The sequence below is a fragment of the Pongo pygmaeus genome, chromosome 10 (genome assembly GCF_028885625.2).
Source record: "Pongo pygmaeus isolate AG05252 chromosome 10, NHGRI_mPonPyg2-v2.0_pri, whole genome shotgun sequence".
Classification (NCBI taxonomy): domain Eukaryota; kingdom Metazoa; phylum Chordata; class Mammalia; order Primates; family Hominidae; genus Pongo; species Pongo pygmaeus.
In genome coordinates this window covers 50,874,042-50,898,516 of record NC_072383.2, presented here as the reverse complement: position 1 = coordinate 50,898,516, position 24,475 = coordinate 50,874,042, and the positions used below count along the sequence as shown (strand labels likewise).

General features: G+C 56.0%; 1 protein-coding gene across 1 annotated transcript; it reads left to right on the top strand.

Moving 5' to 3' along the window:
• The first annotated feature begins 904 nt into the window (after window positions 1-904).
• RARG (retinoic acid receptor gamma) lies at window positions 905-22,509 on the top strand. The gene is given in 11 exon segments (XM_054444609.2): window positions 905-1,165; window positions 1,904-1,970; window positions 5,443-5,768; window positions 17,291-17,439; window positions 17,651-17,792; window positions 18,479-18,639; window positions 18,847-19,023; window positions 19,382-19,586; window positions 19,839-19,997; window positions 21,207-21,379; window positions 21,381-22,509. Coding segments are annotated over 9 exon segments (1,377 nt in total). The 5' UTR covers window positions 905-1,165; window positions 1,904-1,970; window positions 5,443-5,584; the 3' UTR covers window positions 21,408-22,509.
• The last annotated feature ends 1,966 nt before the right edge of the window (window positions 22,510-24,475 follow it).

Below are 24,475 nucleotides of genomic sequence, written 5' to 3'. Positions count from 1 at the left end.
ACACACACACACATGCAAGTGCACACACACACACACCCGGAGTCAACAGCATTCATGGCACATCTACCAGGCAGGCAGGCAGGCAGGCAGGCCAGTGCTGGCTAGGGCAGACACACACCCTCTGCCTGGGCTTTCTCTCTCACACCCAGCCCAAGGCTCCTCCCACTCCCAGCCACAGTTCCTCTTGCCCTCCTCTCCAGCCTCTCCCCTTCCAAATCCAGGCCTAAAGGTGGGGACAACTGGCAGTCAGGGACCCAGGCGCCCTAACTCCTGGAGCTTACTCCAGGCAAGATGACAGGGAAGATGTCTGTGAGCCCTGGCCTCAGCACCCCCAGCAACAGCCACTAGTCAACCAGTTTGCTTCTGGGACCAAAGGAGTGAGGTGGGCTAGGGGGAGAGGCTACTTGGATCTGCAGTTGAAGGCTTAGCAAAGAGTAAGGGCAGGAGCATCTATTCTAGATCTGGCATACTCCTGCCCGGCCACTCCAGCACTGGGAGGGAGTGGGTACCGCCCCATTGCCTACCCTGGGGAGGCGCTAGAGACTGGCCTCCGAAGAGTCACAGCCTGGCCACAGACAACCCAACTAGTCCCCCCAAAAGGCAGAAAGGAGAAAAGTGCCAGAGAGAAAGGGTTGGCATCACGGGGCCAGGACATTGACCTCCTCTGCCAGCCGTGCCTGGCCTCCCAGAGGATGGAGTCACGGAAGCCTAGCAAATGGGAGGGGCAGAGACCCAGGCGTCCCGGGCCGCCCCGCCCAGTCCCCCTCCCGCCCACCCATCCCTCCGCCCCCCAGCCCCAGGGCACAGAGGAGGGAGCCGGGCAGGGGCAGGCAGGGGAGGGAGGAGCGAGGGCGGGAGGGGGAGGAGGGAGTTGGGCAGGGAGGGAGGTGGGGGGGGTGGGGAGGGAGAAAAAGAAAGAAAATATTTTCCGTGTCCCCGCCTGCAGAGTCAGTGTGCGGTTTGGGAGAAAATGTGTCGGATATTTTGGGGCGGTCACGTGGGCGGGCGGGCTCCGGGAGGCCCCGGGACAGTCCCAGCCTAGAGCCGTGCCCCCCCAGGAGCCCCCCAGTACGGCGAGCCCCGGACATTGCGACGCTCCATCTAAGAGACCGCCTGACGCCGGGACCTCGGGGCTCCGCCGCCTCCCTTCCCCCTCCCACTCCAGGTGAGTCAGGCGGGGAAGCAGGCTCGCCCGCCCCGTCGCCTGGGTCCTCCGGCGAGGCGGCTGGGGGAGGGGGCGCGGAGGAGCCGCACTGGCGAATGCCCTCCCGAGGCTGGCCAGGCTGGCCGCCGGGCTTGAGGGGGGCTTCTTGCCCCGACCCGGGCCAGTCCTGCTGTGGGAAGGGAATGGGGAAGATTTTAACAGGCTGAGGATGGGCTGGGTCATCTGCCCTTCATTTTGGTGCATAGCAGAGGACAGCATTTGGGGAAGTCTTCAGCCAGGGGGCATTCCTCCTTATATTTTTGTGCTGGGAATGTGAGAGAAGACAGGGTTTCCTCTCGCGGGGAAAGACTACCACCCCCTTACCCCCGGGCTCTGAGGGGTAGATTTGATGTTCCATGCTGGTCCAAGTTCCTCCCTCCCCAGTGGAATGGCACAGCTTGGACATCAGAAGGCAAGGAAAACGTCCAGAGGCAAGTGAGCCTGGCCCTCCGCGTCCAGGAGTTCCGAAGGACTAGCGCATAGGATAGGGATCTGTGAACTTTCCTTGAAGCGCTGGATTCCCTCCCACACGTTCCCAGCCCAGGTGCAAGCCTTGGCTCCCTCCAGCCAAGGTGGGGGGCACCTCTGGAGTATTCTTGAGGGAAGCCCAAATGGAACAAAGAAAGAGCAGGAAGACCGGGACAGGGACCCAGGAGTGCTGGTCCCAGAGTTCCACTGACGCTGCCTCTCTGTCTTTAGCAGCTACGGCCCAGTTCCCTCAACCTGACCCAGTATGTAGGAGCCAGTCTCTGCAGGCGGCCAGCCGGTAAGAAGATGCTTGGTTGTTAGTGGTGGTGGGGGCAGGGGAGCCTGAGTAGGAGGTCTTCAGGGCAAGAAACTGAGATGACTGTCCCACTTTAGGGCTCTGGTCCTGGGCAGCTGGAATCCCAGTCCTCAAGTCTGAGGCTTCTGCCCTTAGGGTCAGATGCTGAGATGGGGTCAAGGACCACAGCCAGCGTCTCATATCCTTGAGGCAAGTAGAGAGAAGACAGGGGAGCGGGGGTAGTGTGTGCAGGGTGCCTGGAGCTTGGGTATCCCATATAGACAGACAGACAGACATACACACACAAACACACACACACACACATGCACTGTGGCCTACAGCCTAGTAGGCAGCATGGGGCACGCCCCCCCACACCCCAGCACACCCCAACCCCTGGCTCAGAAAGCCACCTAACTGGCACCTCCAGTTCCCCCCTCTGCCCCACCCTGCCCATGCCCTCTGATGCCCACACACATTCCACTGGCATTGCCTGCCTGCCTCCTGGGCACTGCCCCTCCCTGGGGCTAGCAGGGTGGAGGGAGGGCACCTGGGGATGAGAGGTGGAGACTCAAGGGTCTGGACTCCCCCAGGGATGGCACAAGGCCAAGGAAGCCTGGCCCACTGCTGCCTCCTGGGGAGCAGGATGGGGGCCCAGGCTAGAGCAGAGGATGCCTGGGTTCTCTGCCCAGGCTGGAGATGGGGTCATGGAAAAAGGTGGTCGTGTTTATACAGAGGGGAGGGGGGCAGCGGGTGGAGAGTGGCCGACAAGAGCAGCTTTGTTCCAGGCTCTGGAGCGGGCAGGGCGGCAGGGAAACGCACCCCCCTCCATCCGGCAGCCCCCTTCATCCATGCCCTCCCCTCAACTCCACCTCAGCTCTAAGAGAAGCAGCTTTGTAAGAGCCCCTCTCCCCTAGTCCATCATCCCCCCTGCCCCACCATTTGAGATGGCATCTTAGTAGAGGAAGAATGTTCTCTACTTTCCACGAGTCCCCCAAAGAACCAAGGCATCTGGGGCCTCAGTTTAGGACTTCCTTTTACTCTGCACTGCCTTCAATTCCTTAGTCCATTCCTCTACCCTGGGTTTAAGACCCTCCCCTTCTCTTCCCAGCCAAGTCAGAACCAAGGCTCAGAAATGGGAGGAATCTCTACCCCCTTCCTCTCTTCACTCAACTCCCAAGTCCCTTCTCTGAGGCAAAATAAGAGGAAGGCCAAGGACAACTCTCCTTGGCTGACATGCAGCATCATTCCTTGGTGAGGATCAGGAGCTGAGCATCCCTCTGTGGGGACCCCCCCACTGCCCTACCTGCCTGTGTTTCCCATTGGTAGGTGAGAAGCAAAGACAAGGAGGGCTAAGGCAGAGAGCCCTGTTCCCAGTCTAAGCCAAGTCTGGGGAACATGGGGATGGGGGAGCCCTCTAGTAGCTTCTCACTCTTGTCATTGGGGGGGTTAATCCACCTGGAATGTGGCCTGGCCAGTTGAGCTGTGGCTCAGGGGCCTCAGAGGTCCCCAAACTCCTGGCTCCATCTGGGTTTAACTAGGGATGAGAACTTCGGAGGGGAATAGCATAAGGAAAAGGAGAGGGACCCTGGAGGCTTGGAGCTCAGACTTTTAGGGCCTGCGAAGACACTGGGCTAAAGAGTTTGAGGGTGCTGGGTGTATGGGTGGTGCCATGGTGAGGGGCAGGGGATGCTTCATTAGTAAGGGCTGAGTGAAATGTGATGGCGTTGGGGTCTGGGTTCTTGTAACCTCCATGACAGTTTACCCTCAAAGGCTTGAAGGCCAAGGTAGAGGAGAGAAAGAAAAACAAGCAAAAACAAAAATAAAAACCAGAGGTATAAAGACTGAGAACTATACATCCTAGAAGCAAATACTGATGGAAAGAAAGGCAGATATACCCATCCCCTACCTCTGGGCCTGCTCACCCCGTGGTCTCTCTGCATTTTAGTCTCTTGGCCCTTCTCTACCCTTCATAGCAGTCTGTTATGGCTCTGGCTGGTGGAGATACCCAGGCTGGGGTGACTCTTCCTCACTAGCCCACTAACTGCCTAGAGAGGTGAGAAGTTCTGGGGCTCCTAGGAAAGCCAAACTCTTCCTTTGTCAGAGGATCAACATAGGAACCACCTACTTAGCACTAGGATTCCCATCTCCTCTCTCTACCTCCTTCTCCTCCCCTTCCCCTGGGCTCAGGTTTAAACTCTTAGAGAGAAGCCTACTTTTGGGGGAGGAGAGGATGCAGGGAGAACTTCCTAGAAACAGGGAGCCCAGGGATAAGAAAGAAAAGGAGGCGGAATGCCCGGGCGTGTGGCTCACGCCTGTAATCCGAGCACTTTGAGAGGCCAAGGCGGGCAGATCACCTGAGGTTGGGAGTTTGAGACCAGCCTGACCAACCTGGAGAAACCCCATCTCTACTAAAAATATAAACATTAGCCGTCTCAACAAGACAAAACAAAACAAAACAAAAAGAGAGAGAGAGAAAACGAGGCAGACAAGTAAAGTCAGCTGACCAAGAAGCAGCTCCTTGGCATCATACACTTGGCACAAGTGGGGGCTCCATCAACATCCTTAGATTTGAAGCAGTGGGTACAAGAGGGCTTAGAGGGCGAGGAAAAATTGGAGACAGGAAGAATTGGGAGGGGAAACTGGAAGAGGGAGTGTTGAGGAAAACAGAGAGGGAAGTGCTTACTGAAGCAGAGTATGGAGGAAAACAAGGTACAAAGAGAACTAATATGAGACATTTACATCACATTTCATATGTGCCCTACATTATGCCAGACGCTTGACATTGGTTAATTTATTTAGTCCTCACAATAACCATATGAGGTAGGCCCTATTATTAGTCCCAAGTGACGCATGAAGAAACTGAGGCACAGAGAGATTAAGTAACATGCCTGAAGTCCCACAGCTAGCAAGTGGTGGGGTACAGTCCAGGTAGTCTGGCTCTAGAGTCTGTCCCCCTAACCTTTGCCTTATACTCCTCTCCAGAGAGCTGTAGGGCTCCCAGGTTATAACAGAGTTATGTTTGCCTTCTCCAGGATGGTAAAGAGTTTGAATCTGAGCTCCCGCACTTGCAGCCATGTGACCTTAAGCCAGTCACTTCACCTTAGTTTCCTCATATGTGAAAGGAGAATCATAACTCCCAGTTCACAGGACTGATGTGAAGGTTAGGTCAAATGCTTAGCCCAGTTGTGGTGATTCATGATCACTTCCCAATCTAGTTCTCTCCACCAGAAGTCCTCAGACCATCATTCACCTTGGGACTTCAGTTTACTCTTTCCTGGAGCTCCTCTGGAGAGTTTCTCAGAGCCTGCATAACCGCCTGCCCTGCCCTCTCTACCACATTGCAAGGGCCCTGAGCCAGCGCAGGATAAAGTGTAGCAGCACAGAGGGAGAAGACTGCAACTGAGAGAGGGTCGTAGGGCTTGGAACCTCAGAGTGGTCATTCTCTCATCTCTCCTTTCTCTCTCTTTCTCCTTAGGACTTTTGGAGGCCCAGTGGGCAGGCCAGGCAGGGCGGGTACGGAGCCTCCCAGGCTGGGGCAGTGGGCATGGGCGGGGGCTGTGGCTGAAGACCTCCCCCGCCCACTGCAGACCCCAGGGGACTCCCACACCGCAGCTGCCATGGCCACCAATAAGGAGCGACTCTTTGCGGCTGGTGCCCTGGGGCCTGGATCTGGCTACCCAGGGGCAGGCTTCCCCTTCGCCTTCCCAGGGGCACTCAGGGGGTCTCCGCCTTTCGAGATGCTGAGCCCTAGCTTCCGGGGCCTGGGCCAGCCTGACCTCCCCAAGGAGATGGCCTCTCTGTGTGAGTCTCAGGGATCTTGGGGAATGAGGGCAAATGTTAACAAGAGGGCATCTGGAGGGTGGATGGTAAAAGAGTTGGCACCCCAGTTAGGAAGGCAGGCAGGGGACAGGGGTTTGGCCTAATGGAGTAGTAGCGAATAAGAATAATGGAGGGTGGCAGCAGTGGTGAGGAAAGAGTTTGGATGTGGACTCAGTGGAAGTGTTTGCAAATGAGAGTTCTCCTGCTCAAATAGGATAGGGAGGTAGCAGGCCTAAAACTTGGGGGGTGGGTATCTAAAACTGCCTCCTGGGTCAGTCAACTAGTAGAGGGGAATACCTTTGTGTGGGCAGCTGGGGGTGGGTCTGGTGCAGTGTGAAGCTGCTGCCTGCTTGCAGTGGGGAGTTGGAGGGAGCCAGACTGGGAAGCAGAGGAGTCTGGGAGGCCAGTCACCTGGCTCTGTGATCAAGAGGTGAAATTGGGCTGGGCGCGGTGGCTTACGCCTGTAATCCCAGCACTTTGGGAGGCCGAGGTGGGTGGGTCACTTGAGGCCAGGAGTTCGAGACCAGCCTGGCCAACATGGTGAAACTCCCCCTCCGTTAAAAATGCAAAAATTAGCTGGGTGTGGTGGCGCACACTTGTAGTCCCAGCTACTTGGGAGGCTGAGGCACGAGAATTGTTTGAACACAGGAAGCAGAGGTTGCAGTGAGCCAAGATCTTGCCACTGCACCCCAGTCTGGGCGATAGAGTGAGAATCTGTCGAAAAAAAAAAAGAATGAAAAAGGCTCACACCTGTAATCCCAGCACTTTGGGAGGTCAAGGAGGGCGGATCACCTGAGGTCAGGAGTTGAGACCAGCCTGACCAACATAGTGAAACCCCGTCTCTAAAAATACAAAAATTAGCTGGGTGTGGTGGCGTGTGCCTGTAATCCCAGCTACTTGGGAGGCTGAGGCAGGAGAATCGCTTGAACCTGGGAGGCAGAGGTTGCGGTGAGCTGAGTAAAGAAACTCCATCATTACTAAAAATACAAAAATTAGTGGGCGTGGTGGCGCAGGTATGTAATCCCAGCTACTCAGGAGGCTGAGGGAGGAGAATCTCTTGAACCCAGAGTTGAAGGTTGCAGTGAGCCAAGATCGCGCCACTGCACTCTAGCCTGGGCGACAGAGCAAGATTCTATCTCAAAGAGAGAGAGAAAAAAAAGGTGAAATTGCTTTGAGTTACGTGGTGGCTGCAAAAAGGGGAAATAAATCCTGTGCCAGGTCCCCAAAGATGTGTGGGGTCAGGAGACTGTGCTTCTTGGTTCTGGGGAGGATGGAAATGACTGCAAAGAAGGTAGCTTTTGTACCATAAGTAATCCAGAGAGGCAGAGGGGGTGTTCCAGAAGCATCCTCTCCTCCAGCGGTGTGGGTCTGGGCTCCTCCCCTCCCTGCAGGTCTGGCATAGAGCCTGCATGCTGTGCAGATCCCTACTTGTTCCCCAGGCCTGCCCTCTTTGGGTTAAGCCTTTGAGTGCTGACAGCAGGCAAGGCTTGGGCCTCTCCTCTCCTCCTCCCTCTGGGATCCCTCTCCTCCCGGTTGGTAGTCATTCCTCCTGGCCAGGCCATTACAGGTGGGGGTTCCAAGCTGGTTAAGAGAAGGCTTCAACTGGGGACAAGAGAAGGTGATTGAAGGGCGGGGGAAAGAGCAATTTCAGAGACAGAGTTGGAGAGAAAAAGACAAAAAGATAAATGCACATCCTTCATGGCTCCACAAGCGCAGAGACAGAGGTAGAAGAGAAGGCGCCCTGCTTCCAGGAGGGGGCACGCAGAGGGTTGTGTGTCTGTATGTGAAAGGGGTGACTAGGCTGGGCTGGCAGCTCCACTGGAAAGAGTGTGTTCATTGGAGAAGGAGTGTGTGGTGCCTCCAGACTTGATGCAGTTGTGTGTGCACCGCATCTCCCTGGGCCTCTGCTCATGTACAGAATTCCAGTGTGTGCAACAAAGAGTCAGTGCAAGGAGTGAGGAGGGATTTCGTAGTGTTGCTGACGCTGTGGCTGGCATTTGGTGAAGCCTGCTGGTGGCATGTCTGTAGTCCAACAGGGGTTATTTGAGTGGCATGTAGGTGAACAAGAGAGCACAAAGTACTCTTTTTGGAAACTTCAGCTGGGCTTCCCCAGACTTCATTTTCACCCCATGAATCTGTCCTAGGGACCTGGGGAAGTGGGAAGTAACCACCCTCCCCACATGAATGTACTTCTGGCAGAGAACCCTACAACTCAGACTCTTGGGACTTGATTTTCCTAGGTTCTGGGAGAGGCAAGTAAAGGAGATGGAGTGGAGAGGGAGAGGAGACAGAATGGTAGTGGGGACAATGCTAGAGCTAGTACCCAGTCCCCAGTGACGTCCCCCTTGTGCCCCTGTGCCGTGGACACACTGAGATCAAGGTCAGGGTTCAAAGTGAGGTCAAGTTAGGGAAGTGGTCAGGCTGGGCTCCATCTTCGAAGGCCATGCTGAAGGAGGGGGCTGAGAGGAGAAATCCAAGGGAGGAGCCAGAGCCAGGGCAGGTAGCTGGGGAGGGTGCGGCTAGCATGGAAGGACAGGCCTGGACAGGGAGGTGGCAGGAGGAGGGAGGAGGGGAAGGCTTGGGGGTGGGTCGCTACGCGGCTTAAATGAGGGTGGGGCATGCAGCACCTAGTGGTAGTGGAGAGGAAGACATAGGGGAGAGGAAGAGATCCAGGAGTCTGGGAAACCTTCCAGAGTGGGAGAGTAGCAGAAGGGTGAGAGAGTGTCCTCTCTCATTTCTCCGACCTGCTGTCCCTTTTTGGCTGGGAGCATCTAGTGGAGAGGGTTTAGAGGCCTAAATCTGATGCCAAAGGCATACTCACCTTGAGTTTGTGCATCTCATCACCCTCTCCCTTATTCTATGGATGACACACACACATTCTCTCTCACACATAGACTAAGAGAGGTGGCCCTTGAAGAGGTCTGGCACTTCTCCCTGGGGCTGGCTCTTGGATCTTATTCTGGGTCCCTGGCACCTTGGGGACATCCTTGTTGAGAACTGAAGTCTTGCTCTACTTCCTGGGGCTGTCTTGGGGTCTGAAGCGGGGTGAGACAGGCATCTCAGAACTGCGTGGTGGTGGAGGGGAGGCTCAGGGAGCACGTGCTGCTGAGGCAAGCACAGGCCTGTGCTCATGGAAAGCAGAGGGGTGTGTGTACGTGTGTGTGTGCGTGTGTGTTCATGCATGTGCATGAAACCCCAGGTGTCTGTGTCCCTATGTTATCTCTATGTTTGTGAATCCTAGTGTGTTCTAGATTTGCTTTCTATAGAGAACAGAGTGTGATGAAAGAGAAGGGAAGCCTTGCCCTCCTCCCACCCCTGAGCAGATAGCTGTGGTCCTGATGACCTAGCCCAGTTTGTCCTCTGAACCTGGCCATGGGGCCACTGTCCCTGGGGCAAGGAGCCCAGACTTCACCACACTAAGTCACCACACATGGAGAAACTGAGGACAGGCTGGCACAGAGAGAGAGTCTTGCTTAAAAGAAACTGAAAAAGAGAGACTCACAGACAAGACAAGGGACAGCTACCCAGGCCCAAAGGTGCAGACACAGAGAAGCCAGGCACTGGGAGAAGCAAGGAGAACAAACAGGCGGGTAAGGGCAGTGAGCAGGCAGCAGTGAGGCCTCCTCCAGGAAAAAAGCCCAGTCGACTGCCTCCTTTCCCCTCCCCTCCCCGGTCTCTCCTCCTCCGGCACAGGCTCCAGCTCCAGGCCGACACAAACGGGGCTTTGATTGCAACAGGAAACCTCTTTGGCGGGGTGGGGGAGCTGGGCAAGCCGCCGCCGCCGCCAGGGCCCAGGCTGCACCCCCCTCTCCTGGCCCCCTACCCTGTCCCAGCCCCCATCCTGCCCAACGTGCCTCACATCCCTGCTTTGGGCCCCACTCTCATTCACACCTCCCTATTCTTCTGCTCTTCTGCTGCCCCCTCCTCCAGAGACCCCCTCCCATTGCCCTTCAGGTGGGACTCAAACCTCAGGACTTACCCTTCTGGCAGGGCCTGCTTTACTTTGAAATGCCCCCTTTTCAGCTTTTCGAGGGAGGGTTTTAGAAAAAAGGGAGAATTTAGCGTGAGGAATTCAGAGCCAGTTATCCTCAAGCCCCATCCAGAAGGTGGCAAGGAGGGAAAGGCAGGGTGCATAAGGAGTTAGCTGTCCCTGCCCTGCCTCACCCTGGCCAAACTCATCCTTGCCAGGGTGGCAGGAACTCTAAGGGGTGACCCCGAAAGAATCTGAGTGCTAATGGCTTTATTAGTTGGGAAGGGGTACTCTCCTCTTTGCCTCTAGGGCTATGCCTTTGTGGGGCTCTAGCTGGGAGGGGGGTATGCCCTGGTGGTGGGGATCATAGGGAAGGGGGTGAGTCAGGCAGCAGCCCCCCTTCATCCTCCCACCAGGATGGTGGAGAACATCTGGTTCCCATGAAATGCTAGAAGGCTAATGGGTCTAATTGTTGCAATAAGGGCTGGGGAAACTTTGGGGAAAAGAGGGGGCACTAGATCCCCCATCCTCTTACCTTCTCCCCAAGGCTGTACTAAGTCTGTCTAGAATGGGGGGGTCAGGGTTGATGGGGAGGGCGGGCCTGACACCCTAATGCCTGGTCCTAAGGACCCCCTCCATGAATTGCCTGGGATGCACACACAGATGGGGTGATGAGGAGTGGGGTGCATCTGGTGAAGAGAAACGGGGGCTATTGAGGACTCATGGCTTCCTGGAGCCCTCCCCCAACTCCTCCTGTGCCCTCCTCCCAACCCCCCTCCCTGTGGCCTGGCCACTTCTGGTTCTAATTACCAACCAGGCAGGCCTGACTTAATTGGGACCTTTCAGATTTCTGAGGGGGAAGGGGGGTACTGACAGCTTGAAGTTGACTAATCAAGGCTCTTTCTCTCTTGTTTTCGGGGATACTCCCTATTTTGCACTTAACTGATTATTTTTGTTGTTGTTTGCTGCTGGTCAGATTCTGATTCAGAACTTTCTCTTTCTTTCTTTCTTTCTTTTTCTTTCTTTTCTTTCTTTCTTTCTTTCTTTCTTTCTTTCTTATTTTCTTCCTCCTTCTCCTTTCTTTCTCTTTTTCTTTCTTCATTCTTTCTTCTTTCTTTCTTTCTTCTTTTTGTGGGGTTGGGGTGACTGGATTCAGAAATGGGTATTTGGGGTTGGGGGAGGAGGAGGGAGCTTACACTGGGTTGGAAAGAGCAGTGCATTCCCTCCCCATCCCTGCTTCAAGCCCCCCAGTCAACCTTGCCACCCCGAGGTTCCTGGCCATCCACAAGTCAGGCCTATTCCCAGCCCCGGCAGCCCCCCGCCCCTCCCCCGCGCCCGCCATCCCTCGCCTACTCTGGCACCCCTTCCTGCCCTTTATTCTTCCAACAGGCGCCCCACTCCTGCAGCACCCCAGTGCGCCCCCCACCCGGTACAACAGATTCTTAGAAAAGCGCGCCCCGCCCTGGCCCAGCCACAAGCCGCCTGGCGGGGGAAGGGCCGGGCCGGGAGCCGCTCCCGCTCCGCGGCGCTGCCCGTGTGAGCGTTGCTGACAGAGCCGGCTAAGCAGGCAGGCCGGGCGGCCCGGCGGCTGAGGGCGGGGCGCGGGGGAGGGGGCGGTTTCCGGGAGTCGCCGCTGCTGGCGCTGTCCGGGGCCAGGGTACCCCATTCGGCCCTGCCGGGCCAGGGCAAACTTCTGACGTGGCCAACCTCCCGCCCACCTCACCCCCTTCTCCGCCGGGCGAGGGCGCTCAGTGCCGGAAGGGGCAACCCAGGGAACAGTGTTGCGGCCTTGGAGAGCTGAGGGGCACTAACCGAAGGGAGGGCAGTTATGTCTAGGCTAGGGGGTATTTAAAGACCCTGAGAACAGTCAGTGACCAGAAGCGCCCCTATTGCCGAGGGAGCCCTTGGCAGTGAGAAACTGGAGGAGGGGAGTTGGCCATCAGGGGCAGATTCACCGAGGCGCAGTTGGCAGGGCAGGCACAGCTTAGGGGGTAGTTTTGTGCTCTAAAAGTGAAGTTATGTTCGAGGAAGGAGCATCGAGAGAGACGGTCGAGGCGCTTAGGGGGCGTCAGTTGCGGGATAAGACTTCGGGGACTCGAAGGGAGGCGGCCCGGGCCGCAGCGGAGGGCGGACCGCTCGGGCTAGGAGGGGTAGTAGACTCTGGCTGCGCTGGAGGGGGCGGGGGACTCCGCGGCAGCGCTGGAGACGGCCTGGGCGGGGTGGGGCGGGGCCGGGTCAGGAGGAGGTGAGCGCGCTCGGCCACCCGCCCCGAGGGGGGTTCCCGGAGAGTTCACGGCGGGAGCGCGCTCCGGCCCTAGGACCGCGGGTGGGGAGACGGGAAGGAAGGAGGAGGCAGCGCGCGGCGAGCCGCAGGAATGCACTTTTCGGCCCTGAAGCGGGCGCGCGGAGGGCGAGGGCGGAGCCAGGCCTGGGAATGAGAGGGGTGGAGGTAGTGCAGGTCCCGAGCCCCAGGAGAGCAGCTGCGCGCGGGGACCTCCACGTTCCCCTTTCCCCAGTCATCCTTAACACCCCTGTATTGACTAGTGTGAAAAAGGGAGAGTTTGGGGAGAGGGAAAACTCTGAAAGGAAATGCTTATGCTTGGTTCCTCCACTCCTTCCTCCAACACCGACCTGGGCACGCGCCTCAGTGCAAATGCGTGCAAAGCCTATGAGCTGTGGAGAGTGTGCTTGCAAGCATTCTCCCGAGCAAGGTGTGTTTGCACAAACATGTGTGCACCTATGATTTTATATGCGTGCTCACATGTATGTGCACTCTTGCATATTTGCAAATTCTTGGTGCCTGATAAGATAAATGCATGCACGGATGTGTGTCTAAGCAAGCGCGCGCGCCGCGGAGCGAGTGTACGTATGTGTATGTGTGCGCTCCAGTCTCAGCTCTGCTCATCTCGGTGCCCGGCCCCCTTCGCTCTCCAAGCTCCACCCCCCACCCCTCCGGGCTTCCCTTTTAAGAAAGGTCTCCCCAGTGCTAGCTGCCGAAGCACCCAGATAGAGCTGGACGGAGGCTAAAGCGGCAGCCCCAGCTTCGCGCCCCGCCCAGTCCCTTTCCCCTGCTGGGGATCCCCCCTCTTCCCCGCCCACCCCTTACCCGCATGCAGCCGAGCGCCCTATGCTAGCCCTCCCCCTCCCCCCCTGCTGGAGCGGGGCGCCGCTGGGGGAGGAGGGGGAATCGGCTGCGGGTCCTCGGTGTTTCTAGCACCCAGCTTCCCTTCAAGCCGGGTCGCGATGTACGACTGTATGGAAACGTTTGCCCCGGGTCCGCGACGGCTGTACGGGGCGGCCGGGCCCGGGGCCGGCTTGCTGCGCAGAGCCACCGGCGGCTCCTGTTTCGCCGGACTTGAATCTTTTGCCTGGCCGCAACCCGCCAGCCTGCAATGTAGGTACCCGAGTCCGGGGCTGGGGTGTAGGGTGCAGGAGAGGCTGGGATTTACTCTTTCCGTGTATATAGAGTGGAACTGAGAGGTGCAAGGAGGAGCTTGTGGCCCTTTCTATGTAAGGTACTGGCCCTTTAAACGTGGGGGACTCAGCGTCTCCTTTGCGTGTGTGCAGTAGTGTTTGGAGTGTGTGTGGTTTTTATGGTGGGTGTTTAGCTCGAACCTGTGGTTGATGCCACTCCAGAGTTCCTGGGGATAGGGAGAGACCGAGGTGTGTGGGTAGTTTGCGCCTTCAGGTCCGTGGCCCTGGAAGGATATGACACTCAGGACCGTGGGTGGCGTTTGTAAAGCCCATGTGGGAAGCTGGCAATGTTAAAAATATTGTTTGCAGAGCGTGTGAATCCCTGGAGTGTGCAGTGCCTTGCCTAGGTGGTGTGGGTGTGGGAGCAAGGGTCTCTCCACCAGTGTCGCCTGCGACAGCTGCCAGGTCCACATGGCCTGTGAGGGGATGTTTGTGGCGTGAGGCTGGGAGGGCGTGTGCCCCTGCGTGGCTGCGGGGGCGGTTTTGGAAAGTGCTGTGTTCGAGAGTGCATCCTGTGTGTTCTCATGCCGGGTGGAAAAGGTTGTGCACACAAGAGGGAGAAGGCTGAGTTCTGTACGCCACCCCCATATAAAAAAAGAAATGTCTGGAAGCGTGTATGCGGTTATATGCAGAGATGACTTTTTCCTATGGCTCCAACACACACAACTTCAGCAGGAAGCGAAAAGTTTAAAGCAAAGTCTGTGTGTGTGGTGGGGGGTGGCCTGAAGTTGACAGCGGCAGGGCGAGTACCATTACTGGGTCCCCAAATATCTATCTTCCCCCTCCGTGAAATGGGAGATGCCAGGCCTGGGGCCCTGGAACCCCTTTCCAGAGCAGTAATAAAAAGCTGGGGACTGAGAGGCAGTAAAAATGAAGTCCAGATGAGAGGCGGCTTTGAAGCTTGGGCCGCAGTGCCTGGCGGGGGTGGGGTGTGGGGAGGGGCCAGGAGCGGAGCCTGGAACACCCCCCAAATTTACCCTGGGCTGGGATGTGCTCGCTGCCTGGGTGCGGACGGCCCGGGGATGAGGGGCTTGGGGGCACGCTGGGAAGGGTGGGAAGGGGCGGGCAGCGGGCGGGGCGGCGGGCGCTGGGGGAGTGCGCACGCCAGGTCACCAAGCCCCCGCCAACGCGCCTCGCTCCTTGGCACCAGGCAGCGCTGTTTACAAGTTCGGATTTTTTTTTTTTTTTTGGTTCCAGAGCAGAGCTGCTCAAATTTAACAACTGGGAAGCTGGAAGAGGGAGATGGCAAACCAGGAGACCGGACTTGACTTTACTTCTGGGTGGGGTGGGGGAAGAATTAAAAGTGTGTCATTTAAAGAACCGAGAAAGCATGGAACTATTGATTTGCACCAAATCCCTGTGAATTCTTAACTTTCCTCTCATAGCCCAATAGGATGGGGAGTTGGGGTATGTTGTATGTTGTGGGGGTGCTGAGATGGAAAGAATCTTTCAGGAAGGGCTTCTAGGGGCTGGGCAGAGACCCTGTCTTTTTTCGGCCTATGGAAGAAGCCCTTTGGGGCTTGACTGGCGGTAGGTTTTTGAGTTTTAATTTGGACCAATAATTTTGGCCTCTGGGATCCTGGTGGACACACAAAGCCAGCTTCAGGCCTGCCCCCACACACTTTCAGAGGGAAGGCTGCTTGGGGGGTGGAGGTGGGCTGGATGTGTGTGTGTGTGTGTGTGTGCCTGTTTGGAGGCTTTGGTGTCCTGGTGCTGCGTTGGCAGGCTGGGGTGTTTGTCTGGTGGTAGAGCTGTTCCCTTGTGTGGCCAAGTGCTGGGTGTTGTGTGTCAGCCTTGTGACTGGTACATCTACCTCCACGGTGTAGCTGGAGTGAATGTATCTTTATTCTGGCTGTGTGTCTGTGCCAGAATCTAGTGAGGGTTCTAGGATCCCATTGTAATATGCCTGCTTTGGTGCCCTGTGTGTTGTTAACCTGTGAGTGTGTGTGTCTCCAAGGAGGTGTGTGCTAGATTGTGAGTCCAGGCTGCTCAGCTCTGAGCCTCGCAGCTGGGAGCGTTTACAGCCGGTTATAAAGAGTTTGTTTGAAGCTCCGCGCAGCCTGGTCAGGAATTTCCTCAATTTCAGCAATTTGGGCTTTAAAAGGAGAAAACCCCAGAGCCCACCCCCATCCTCCCTAGCAGGGGCCCCTGCCTAACCCAGGAGCTGCATCCCAATGGTGGGGTCTAAGCCCGAGTCTGGCGAGGGGATCTGATTGGAGTAGACCCAGTTAGCTTTCTGGGGCCTTGACCGCGCAGATTGACCTCGGAGCCACTAGACTGCACTTTAGGGTTCAGGGGGTGGGGATGTGATAGTATCACTTAGACGGGAAAAGTTGCCCCCGGGCCTGTCTCCCTAAGGCCCCCAGTCTTATAATTGGCTGGCACTGCCCCATGCCAGTCTGACCGCACCCAGGCCCTTGCGCAAGAGAGGAAATGAGGCAGCGCTCTGCGGGCAGGGAGGGCGTCAGCGCCAAAGTGAGCACCACCCCACGCACAGGCCTTGGGCAGAACACGTGCCCTTGGAGGACACAGTGGTGGGTCTGAGGAGTGAGGAGAGGTTGGGAAAGGCATTCCAGCCCTCCTCACATTTCTCAGCACCAGCCCCTCCTGGAGCCCCCGTCCCTAGTCTTGAATAGACTCCAGGCACCCTTCTTTCCCCCCCCTCTCCTTTCTCCTTTTTCTTTGGGGAATCTCTGGCAGGATTCTTATGCTAATTGATTGTATGTGTGTTGGGGGTGGGTAGGGCTTCCCTCCTGTGGGGTGGGTGGAGCTAGCCTGGAACCCTGGCATCCTGGGCATTCCTTCCGCCCTTCTGGCTGCATTGGGGCGGACTTCTGACCAGGTGGGCTGCAGAGGGTTAGAAGGGAGAAGGTGTTCATGAGGTGGGTGCATGGGACACACCTTAGGGAGGGTCTTAGGAATTTTTTTGCATTAACTTGGGCCCTCCAGGTTTGGGCAACAGGTCCTACAGGTTGAATAATTTACAAATTTTCCGAGCCTCTGAAGACCAACCACACACGTGCACACACACACACACTTACCCAGCAGCCTTTTGAACAGAGCAGAGCATGTCCTCCCCATACTGTGGGGCTGAGACCCCTTTTGAGCTGCAATTGGGTATTTTCAGAGTGAAGACATAAGCTCAGAGAGGGTCCAGAAACAGGTCCCCTCCCCCATCAGTCCTGTTTACCTACTGTCACCTGACTTCTCCAGTTTGCTACACCTCCAAAGGCTTCCAGACCTGAGAAACTGAGCAAACACCTCAGTCTCCGCTTCCCCAGCTTCTCTGAGTCACAGCCACTTGGATCTGCTGGTGGTGTGGCACTGAGCTGGTCACTTCCCCTCTCGTGGCCTCAGTTTCTTCAGGCATGAGCCAAGGCTGTGGTGCATCCTCTCACTCACTCCCCTGAGACCTTTGCCCTGTTTGATCCACTGTCTCTGATGGTTATTCAGGGGTGGTGTCAGAGAGAAGCCTGAGGAGTTATCCCCCCTGTACTACTGGAAAGGAAATGAGGTCCTGGTTTACCTGCTAAGTATCCCAGCAGGTCATTTGGCCAGTACCAGCTACAGGAAGCCTGTGATTGCCTACCTGCCTCCAGAGTTATTGCCCCACAGGGAGAACAGTGGGAGGTAGACTATCTGACAAAGATATACCAAAGAGACAGAGAGTGACTAGAGAGCTCAGCTGCAGGGCTTTAACCCTTCTACCCACCTCCTGTATAGTTAGGGAAACAGGTCCAGAGAAGTCAATTTCCAGAATGGCCTTGGTCTGGAATTTGGAGGATTAAACATGTCATACAGGGTGAGGGCTGGCATTCTTGTGAACAAGTTGGTTAGACTGTGGAGGGTGGAGGGTGGACTAGGGTCACAGCAAGCTGTGGTAATAATGGTCATGAAGAGGATTCTCACAGTGCTTACTGCTGGGACTAGTGCGCTGTGGTAGTGATGGCTGTCACCGGGGGGCCAAGGAACAAATGCACATGGGGTGTGTGTGATGAGGAAGCCTGGAGGTCTGTGGGGCCCTTCTCCCCTGACCCTCACATCACTGCTTCCCTCCCAGCGGTGGAGACACAGAGCACCAGCTCAGAGGAGATGGTGCCCAGCTCGCCCTCGCCCCCTCCGCCTCCTCGGGTCTACAAGCCATGCTTCGTGTGCAATGACAAGTCCTCTGGCTACCACTATGGGGTCAGCTCTTGTGAAGGCTGCAAGGTGTGTACGTGGTGGGGGTGGGCAGACGGGGGATCCAGTTACCCTAGTAAGATGAGAGACCAGGCACACAGATGCTGTGTGTGAGCAGCACTGCTTTGCACATAGGTGGTTAATAGATTAGGTCAGGCCTGGGGCAACCTGCAAGGCCAGTGAGAGGCTGGTACTCCCAGCATTGTGCTTCAGAGGCCCTCTCTCTTTCCCTCAACTCCAGGGCTTCTTTCGCCGAAGCATCCAGAAGAACATGGTGTACACGTGTCACCGCGACAAAAACTGTATCATCAACAAGGTGACCAGGAATCGCTGCCAGTACTGCCGGCTACAGAAGTGCTTCGAAGTGGGCATGTCCAAGGAAGGTAGGCTGCCATCCTTGGCTTGGGCAGGAGCACTTCGGTCCTACCCTATGGCTGTGGCCCTCTTTCCTCTGGCCACTCCCACTTCCCTGACCTCTGAGACTTGGCCTGCCCTGGGGTGCTGCCTTCTCCCAGGCCAGTCTTATTTGATTAGCTCCATTCAACCAGGAGGCCCCACCATTTCCCATTCTCCCTCTCAGGGAGCTTGACTCTTCCTCTGAATGGGTGAATAAGTAGGGTCTCACATTCCCCCTGTTCCATGGAGGAAATGAAGCCAGTGGGCTTGCCAGTCCCTTAGCCTCCCCTGGACTGAGCCAGAGATGGATATGGGGTGGCTCCTCCTCTCCACACCCCCCCTCGCCCCCATTGTGCTGCCAAGGCTATAAGTGGATATCCTGCCGCCTGCATATCCTGCCCCCCTCCCCCAGCTCCTGCAGGGTGACAGGAAGGGCAGGATGGAGCCGAATGGCCTGGGGAGGGAGCAGGGGCTGCAGGCCCTGGGTGGGGCTGGGGAGAACCAGCCTGGGAATAGGAGCTAATATAGGCGATAGGGAAACTGAGGCACTAATTACAGTGCCAGAGAATAGATATTCATGATAAGGACTGAGCACATTAAATTAGGGTGAGAGAGGACACCCAAAGGGAGGCTCTGAGGGTCCTGACCCTCTCCTTGTGCCTCCACCCACAAGCTGTGCGAAATGACCGTAACAAGAAGAAGAAAGAGGTGAAGGAAGAAGGGTCACCTGACAGCTATGAGCTGAGCCCTCAGTTAGAAGAGCTCATCACCAAGGTCAGCAAAGCCCATCAGGAGACTTTCCCCTCGCTCTGCCAGCTGGGCAAGTATACCACGGTGAGGAATGGGCAGAGCCCAGTGAGGGCAGGGCACTCTTCACTTTGGGGAATGGGGCTGGGTTGTGTTGGAGGCTATCATCGACTGGTGCTGAGAACAAGGAGGGCATCAGAATGCAGAGAGAGCTTGGGATATTGGTAGGGAGAAGACAGCCCCCAGAGGTGGGCCTTAGCTTGCCTTCCAACCTCCTACCCCTCCCCTCTGCAGAACTCCAGTGCAGACCACCGCGTGCAGCTAGATCTGGGGCTGTGGGACAAGTTCAGTGAGCTGGCTACCAAGTGCATCATCAAGATCGTGGAGTTTGCCAAGCGGTTGCCTGGCTTTACAGGGCTCAGCATTGCTGACCAGATCACTCTGCTCAAAGCTGCCTGCCTAGATATCCTGGTAAGTTAGGCCCTGTGGGTCCTGCCACAGCCCGACCCGCATATGGGACCCTCCACAATTCCTTGATCCATGCAAAGATTTCCTTACCCTGCACCCCCTGCCACACATGCGGGACTCCTCAGCTCTCTTTTTGTCTTAGCCTCTGCCACTATGACCTGATCCTAGACTTTTGGATGCCCTGTCTCCTCCTGACTTCCCAGGACTACCCCTGCCAAGTCTCAGATCCTCCACCTCTGCCTTCTCCATGCCTGCTTCAGGTTGCACTCACTGGGGACCTAACCTCCTCACTTTCCACTCATTCCCTCTTTTCCCCATCCCCCAGAAACAGCACTAACCCTCTTCCACCCCCGACCTCCAGATGCTGCGTATCTGCACAAGGTACACTCCAGAGCAGGACACCATGACCTTCTCCGACGGGCTGACCCTGAACCGGACCCAGATGCACAATGCCGGCTTCGGGCCCCTCACAGACCTTGTCTTTGCCTTTGCTGGGCAGCTCCTGCCCCTGGAGATGGATGACACCGAGACAGGGCTGCTCAGCGCCATCTGCCTCATCTGCGGAGGTGCGGGGGCGCCCCCTGGCGTCTGCTCAGTGCTCAGTCTCCTTTCCCACCACTCCATGCGGGATCTGTCTGGGAGGGGGCGTGGAGGACCCAGTGGTTTCTTCTGCTGGTAATTCTTGCACCCGGCCCCATCCACAGAGTTCTGAAATCCTGTACAGGCTTCCCAAAAGGCCGGTTGGGGATCGGCCATCTGTCACTGTGTCTTCCCCATCTCTTCCTTCCCCTCTCACTCCAGTATACTTGTCCCCATAGACCGCATGGACCTGGAGGAGCCCGAAAAAGTGGACAAGCTGCAGGAGCCACTGCTGGAAGCCCTGAGGCTGTACGCCCGGCGCCGGAGGCCCAGCCAGCCCTACATGTTCCCAAGGATGCTAATGAAAATCACCGACCTCCGGGGCATCAGCACTAAGGGTGAGTCAGAGTGGGTGTCCCCTCTCTGTCTTCCCAGGGCTGTTGGTCTCCCAGGTCGGACAGGAGGACACGCAGAGACAAGAACAGAGTAGTTGAGAACCAGGCAATCTACACTGGAATCCTAGCTCTGCCACATAGTAGTGGGAGACTTTGGGCAAATTGCTTCTAAACCAGTACTGTCCAATAGAACTTTCTGCAATGATGGGAATACAATAGTCATTAGCCACACATGGCTATTAAGCATCTGAAATGTGACTACTGCAACTGCAGAATTGAATTTTTAATTCAGCACAATTCCACGTATATATATATATATATTTATTTATTTATTTATTTATTTAGAGACAAAGTCTTGGGCAAATTGCTTTACTTTTTTAATCTTGTTTGTAAACTGGGCTATTCTTCACGTACCTTGTAAGGCTGTCTTGAGCACTAAATTAGTTAATATACAATGTAAAGCCAGGCACCATGGTGCACATCTGTAGTTCCAGCTACTCAGGAGGCTGAGGCAGAAAGATCAGTTGAGGCCAGAAGTTGGAAGCTGCAGTGAGCTATGATTGCACCTGTGAATAGCCACTGCAGTCCAGCCTGGGTAACCCAGCAAGACCCTGCCTCTAAAACAACAACAACAACAACAACAACAACAACACAACAAAATACCCGTAACATATACAGTGTACTTAGAGTTGTGCTGAATTAAAAATTCCATTCTGCAGTTGCAGTAGTCACATTTCAGATTGCCACATGTGGCCAATGACTACTGTATTCCTATCATTGCAAAGTTCTGTTGGACAGTCTAGGCTTAGAAGGATGTCTGGAACATAGTGTTTGATAAATATTAGCTGTTGTAATAAATGTTATTAAGAGAACAGGACTAGGAACAAGTGACAAGCTCTGGACACTCGAGAGTGGGGTACTTGGGAAGTGGGGTTGGAAGTTGTGTGCATTGCACTTGCTGAAGAGACAGCCTGAAAGAATGGGATGAATGGGCAGCAAGCCTGATAGAGAAGGCCAGGTAGAAGTTCCAGGCAGAGGAGTGGCACCCAGGAAGCCTAGTGAGAAGAGGATGATCTGGGGATGGAGAGGTGGTGGGCCTGTGCTGGGCGCCCCCTAGGGGAGTCAAGGGCAGTTGAGAAAGGTTAGGGAGATGGCCTTAAGGGCCATGTGCCTCTATCCTCCTGAGCCTCTCTCTTTCTCTCTCCATTGTAGGAGCTGAAAGGGCCATTACTCTGAAGATGGAGATTCCAGGCCCGATGCCTCCCCTAATCCGAGAGATGCTGGAGAACCCTGAAATGTTTGAGGATGACTCCTCGCAGCCTGGTCCCCACCCCAATGCCTCTAGCGAGGATGAGGTTCCCGGGGGCCAGGGCAAAGGGGGCCTGAAGTCCCCAGCCTGACCAGGGCCCCTGACCTCCCCACTGTGGGGGTTGGGGCTCCAGGCAGCAGACTGACCATCTCCCAGACCGCCAGTGACTGGGGGAGGACCTGCTCTGCCCTCTCCCCACCCCTTCCAATGAGCTCCTTGTTTTTGCCAAAGTTTCTAGGGGTGCCTCTGTGTTCATCCCCTTCCTGATCTAACCGGCTCCCTCGCCAGTCCCGGGGGCCTGCCCTGCTCCCACCAGGAGAGAGGGCAGAGGGATGAGCCTGGGTTTGGACTCTAAAATCTCAGCACTGCCCCACGGGTGCCAGGGTCCTAGACTTCCCAGGGCAAGAGGAAGACCCTGCCATTCCACAGCCCCTTCCTCTGCCAGGTGCTTGGCTCTCTGGGAGCAAACAGGAACACTAGAGACCAAAAAGGGGACAAAGGAGAAGGGCTGAGCCCACCTTCTTGCCCCTACCCTTGGTGCCTAATGCTGTGTGATGCACCTGCAGGGTGTGTACTAGCCTCTGTGCCCCGTCCTTGTGCCAGGTCAAGGTGGGGGCAGGCTGGGCCCTGCATTTCTGGGGCAGGAACAGAGGGTGAAAGGGACAGATAGATGCAGGTCCGTTCTGCACCTCTTGGCTCGGGTGCAGCGTTCGCCCTGTGCCCTCCGTTACAAGTCCCTCCCCCAGCCCTGTCATGTGCCTTGGGCTCCTCCTGCCCTCCATCTCAGCCATCGGGGCAGGGACCCTCCTACACTACAGAGGGGCCAGGGGATCCCTCTCTCCCTAGTGCCTTCCACCTTTTACTCCCCAGAGCAGCTTGGCCCAGGGAGGGGGGATGCTGCTTAGCTGATCCCGCCCTGACCCAGAGGAAGCCTCTATTTATTTATTAGCTTTTGTTTACACCGTGGAATTGACCCCTTCCTCCAGGGGTCTTGGGTGGGGGAGCCCAGGGCCCCTGTGACCCCTCCTTTCTTCCTCCAATCCCCAGTTTGTATTTAGCTGCCAAATAAGATTCCCATTGGCTCCCTGTGTTCTCTTGGGGGGTCAGGGTGCTGTCCCCTCCCCTCTGTTTACATCTCCCCTCTACCCCGCTGTATCGCATATTGCTGAGTTTTCTATTTTTGCAAAATAAAGTGATGGAAACTCATGGGATGTGGCTCCCTTTAGGAGGTGGTAGGAAAATGACCAGCTGACCTGGTGAGGGAGCTGAGTGAGGAGGGAAAGCTTGTAATTGATTGGACTTTGCAGCTTTCTTGGTAGAAGAAAACAGGATGAAATGTGCCTGGATTGTGGTGGGGACAGGATGGGGGAAAGGGAGCCCATGGGGACTCACCCTGAGTGACCGGGTTTCCCACAACCACCAGGTGTGGGTTCAGAATCTCACTCTGTCGCCCATGCTGGAGTGCAGTGGTGCGATCTCGGCTCACTGTAACCCCCACTTCCCAGGTTCAAGCAATTCTCTTGCCTCAGCCTCCCGAGTAGCTGGAATTACAAGGGTGCACCACCACACTCGGCTAATTTTTTTTATTTTTAGTAGAGACAGGGTTTCGCCATGTTGGTCAGGCTGGTCTCGAACTCCTGACCTCAGGTGATCCGCCTGCCTTGGCCTCCCAAAGTGCTGAGATTACAGGCGTGAGCCACTGCATCTAACTTGGTGTGGGTTCTTATGTTGGATCCTGTGGATCTCTGGGAGGGCATGAATGGACTTCAGAGGTCTGTAAGCCTGTCCCCACCTCCAGTTATGCATATGTGCATATCTGCTCTTCTCTGGGGAAGGAGTCCATTGAAGTTTTATTTATCTTTTTGTTTTTTATTTTTTTTCTTGAGACGGAATTTCACTCTTGTTGCCCAGTCTGGAGTGCAGTGGTGTGATCTTGGCTCACTGCAACCTCTGCCTCCCGGGTTCAAGCGATTCTCTTGCCTCAGCCTCCCAAGTAGCTGGGACTACAGGGGCGCACCACCATGCTCAGCTATTTTTGTATTTTTAGTAGAGATGGGGCTTCACCATGTTGGCTAAGCTGGTCTCGAACTCCTGACCTCAAGTGATCTACCTACCTCAGCCTCCCAAAGTGCTGGGATTACAGGTGTAAGCCACCATGCCTGGCGTGAAGTTTCATTTAGTTCTCATGAGGGTTCCTGGCCCCAGAAGAGAAGAAGCCTGCATCTAAGCTACAGTGTTACTGTTTTACACCAGCCCCTCACCCAGGGAGCCCTCTGGCCTTCTGTCCCCACCCACCCTGCTATCACCTTGTAGCTTACTCCCCCCACCCTCTCTGTTCCCACTCTTCACCCCATGACCTCCACTCACCGCCGCCTGCACTGTTACCTTCTCTCCGAATACCTGTCCTTGTTCCCACACGCCTTCCCTCTGCAACACACCTTTGCAGTGCCTTTGGCCTCTACTGCTGCACCCTGTACTCTTCCCTTTGCCCTCTGTGACTCCCCTCAAGCCCCGCCTCCGTGTCCTACCTTCCCTGGGACAGTGCCTTGCCTACCTTGTTCCTGGCTCTCTTCACTGGTGACCTGTGGATATGACAAAAAAGTTGAGGATGTGGGAGTAGGGGAGAGAAGAGTGGAGGGCGGAAAGCAGAAGAAGAAAGTGAAAGAAGCTCTAGAGGAAACCACAGGGCCTGTGGGGAAGGAGGGTCATTGCCGTGGTAACCCCTGGTTGTGGGGGAAGTGTATAGGTCCTGGCTATCCCATAGCCTGAGGCCAGCCAAGCCCACCTGGAGGAAGAGCCCCTCCTCTCCAATTGTCCCCTCCTAGCAGCTACACTTCTGCAATCCATCTGACATTCATTGAGCACCTACTATAAGATGGGCACTTGGCTAGGTGCGGTGGCTCCAGCAGGGAAGCCTCGTAGAGCCAGTCCCTGCCCACAAGGAGTGCTCCTTCTGGTAGGGGAGATCGACCTGTGAACACAGACCTCATGTCTAGTTCCCTCTCAAAGCTCTTAGTGATCTGTATGGGCCAGGAGCAAATCCCGTTAATATTTTCCTGCTCTCCCTACGGGCTTCATCCTTGCCTTGGCTTCAGCTGTTGTTCCTGCACTCTCTGCTTCTCCCAGTTCACCTCCTCCACCCCTTTCCCAGGATCCACTACTGTGTTGGCTC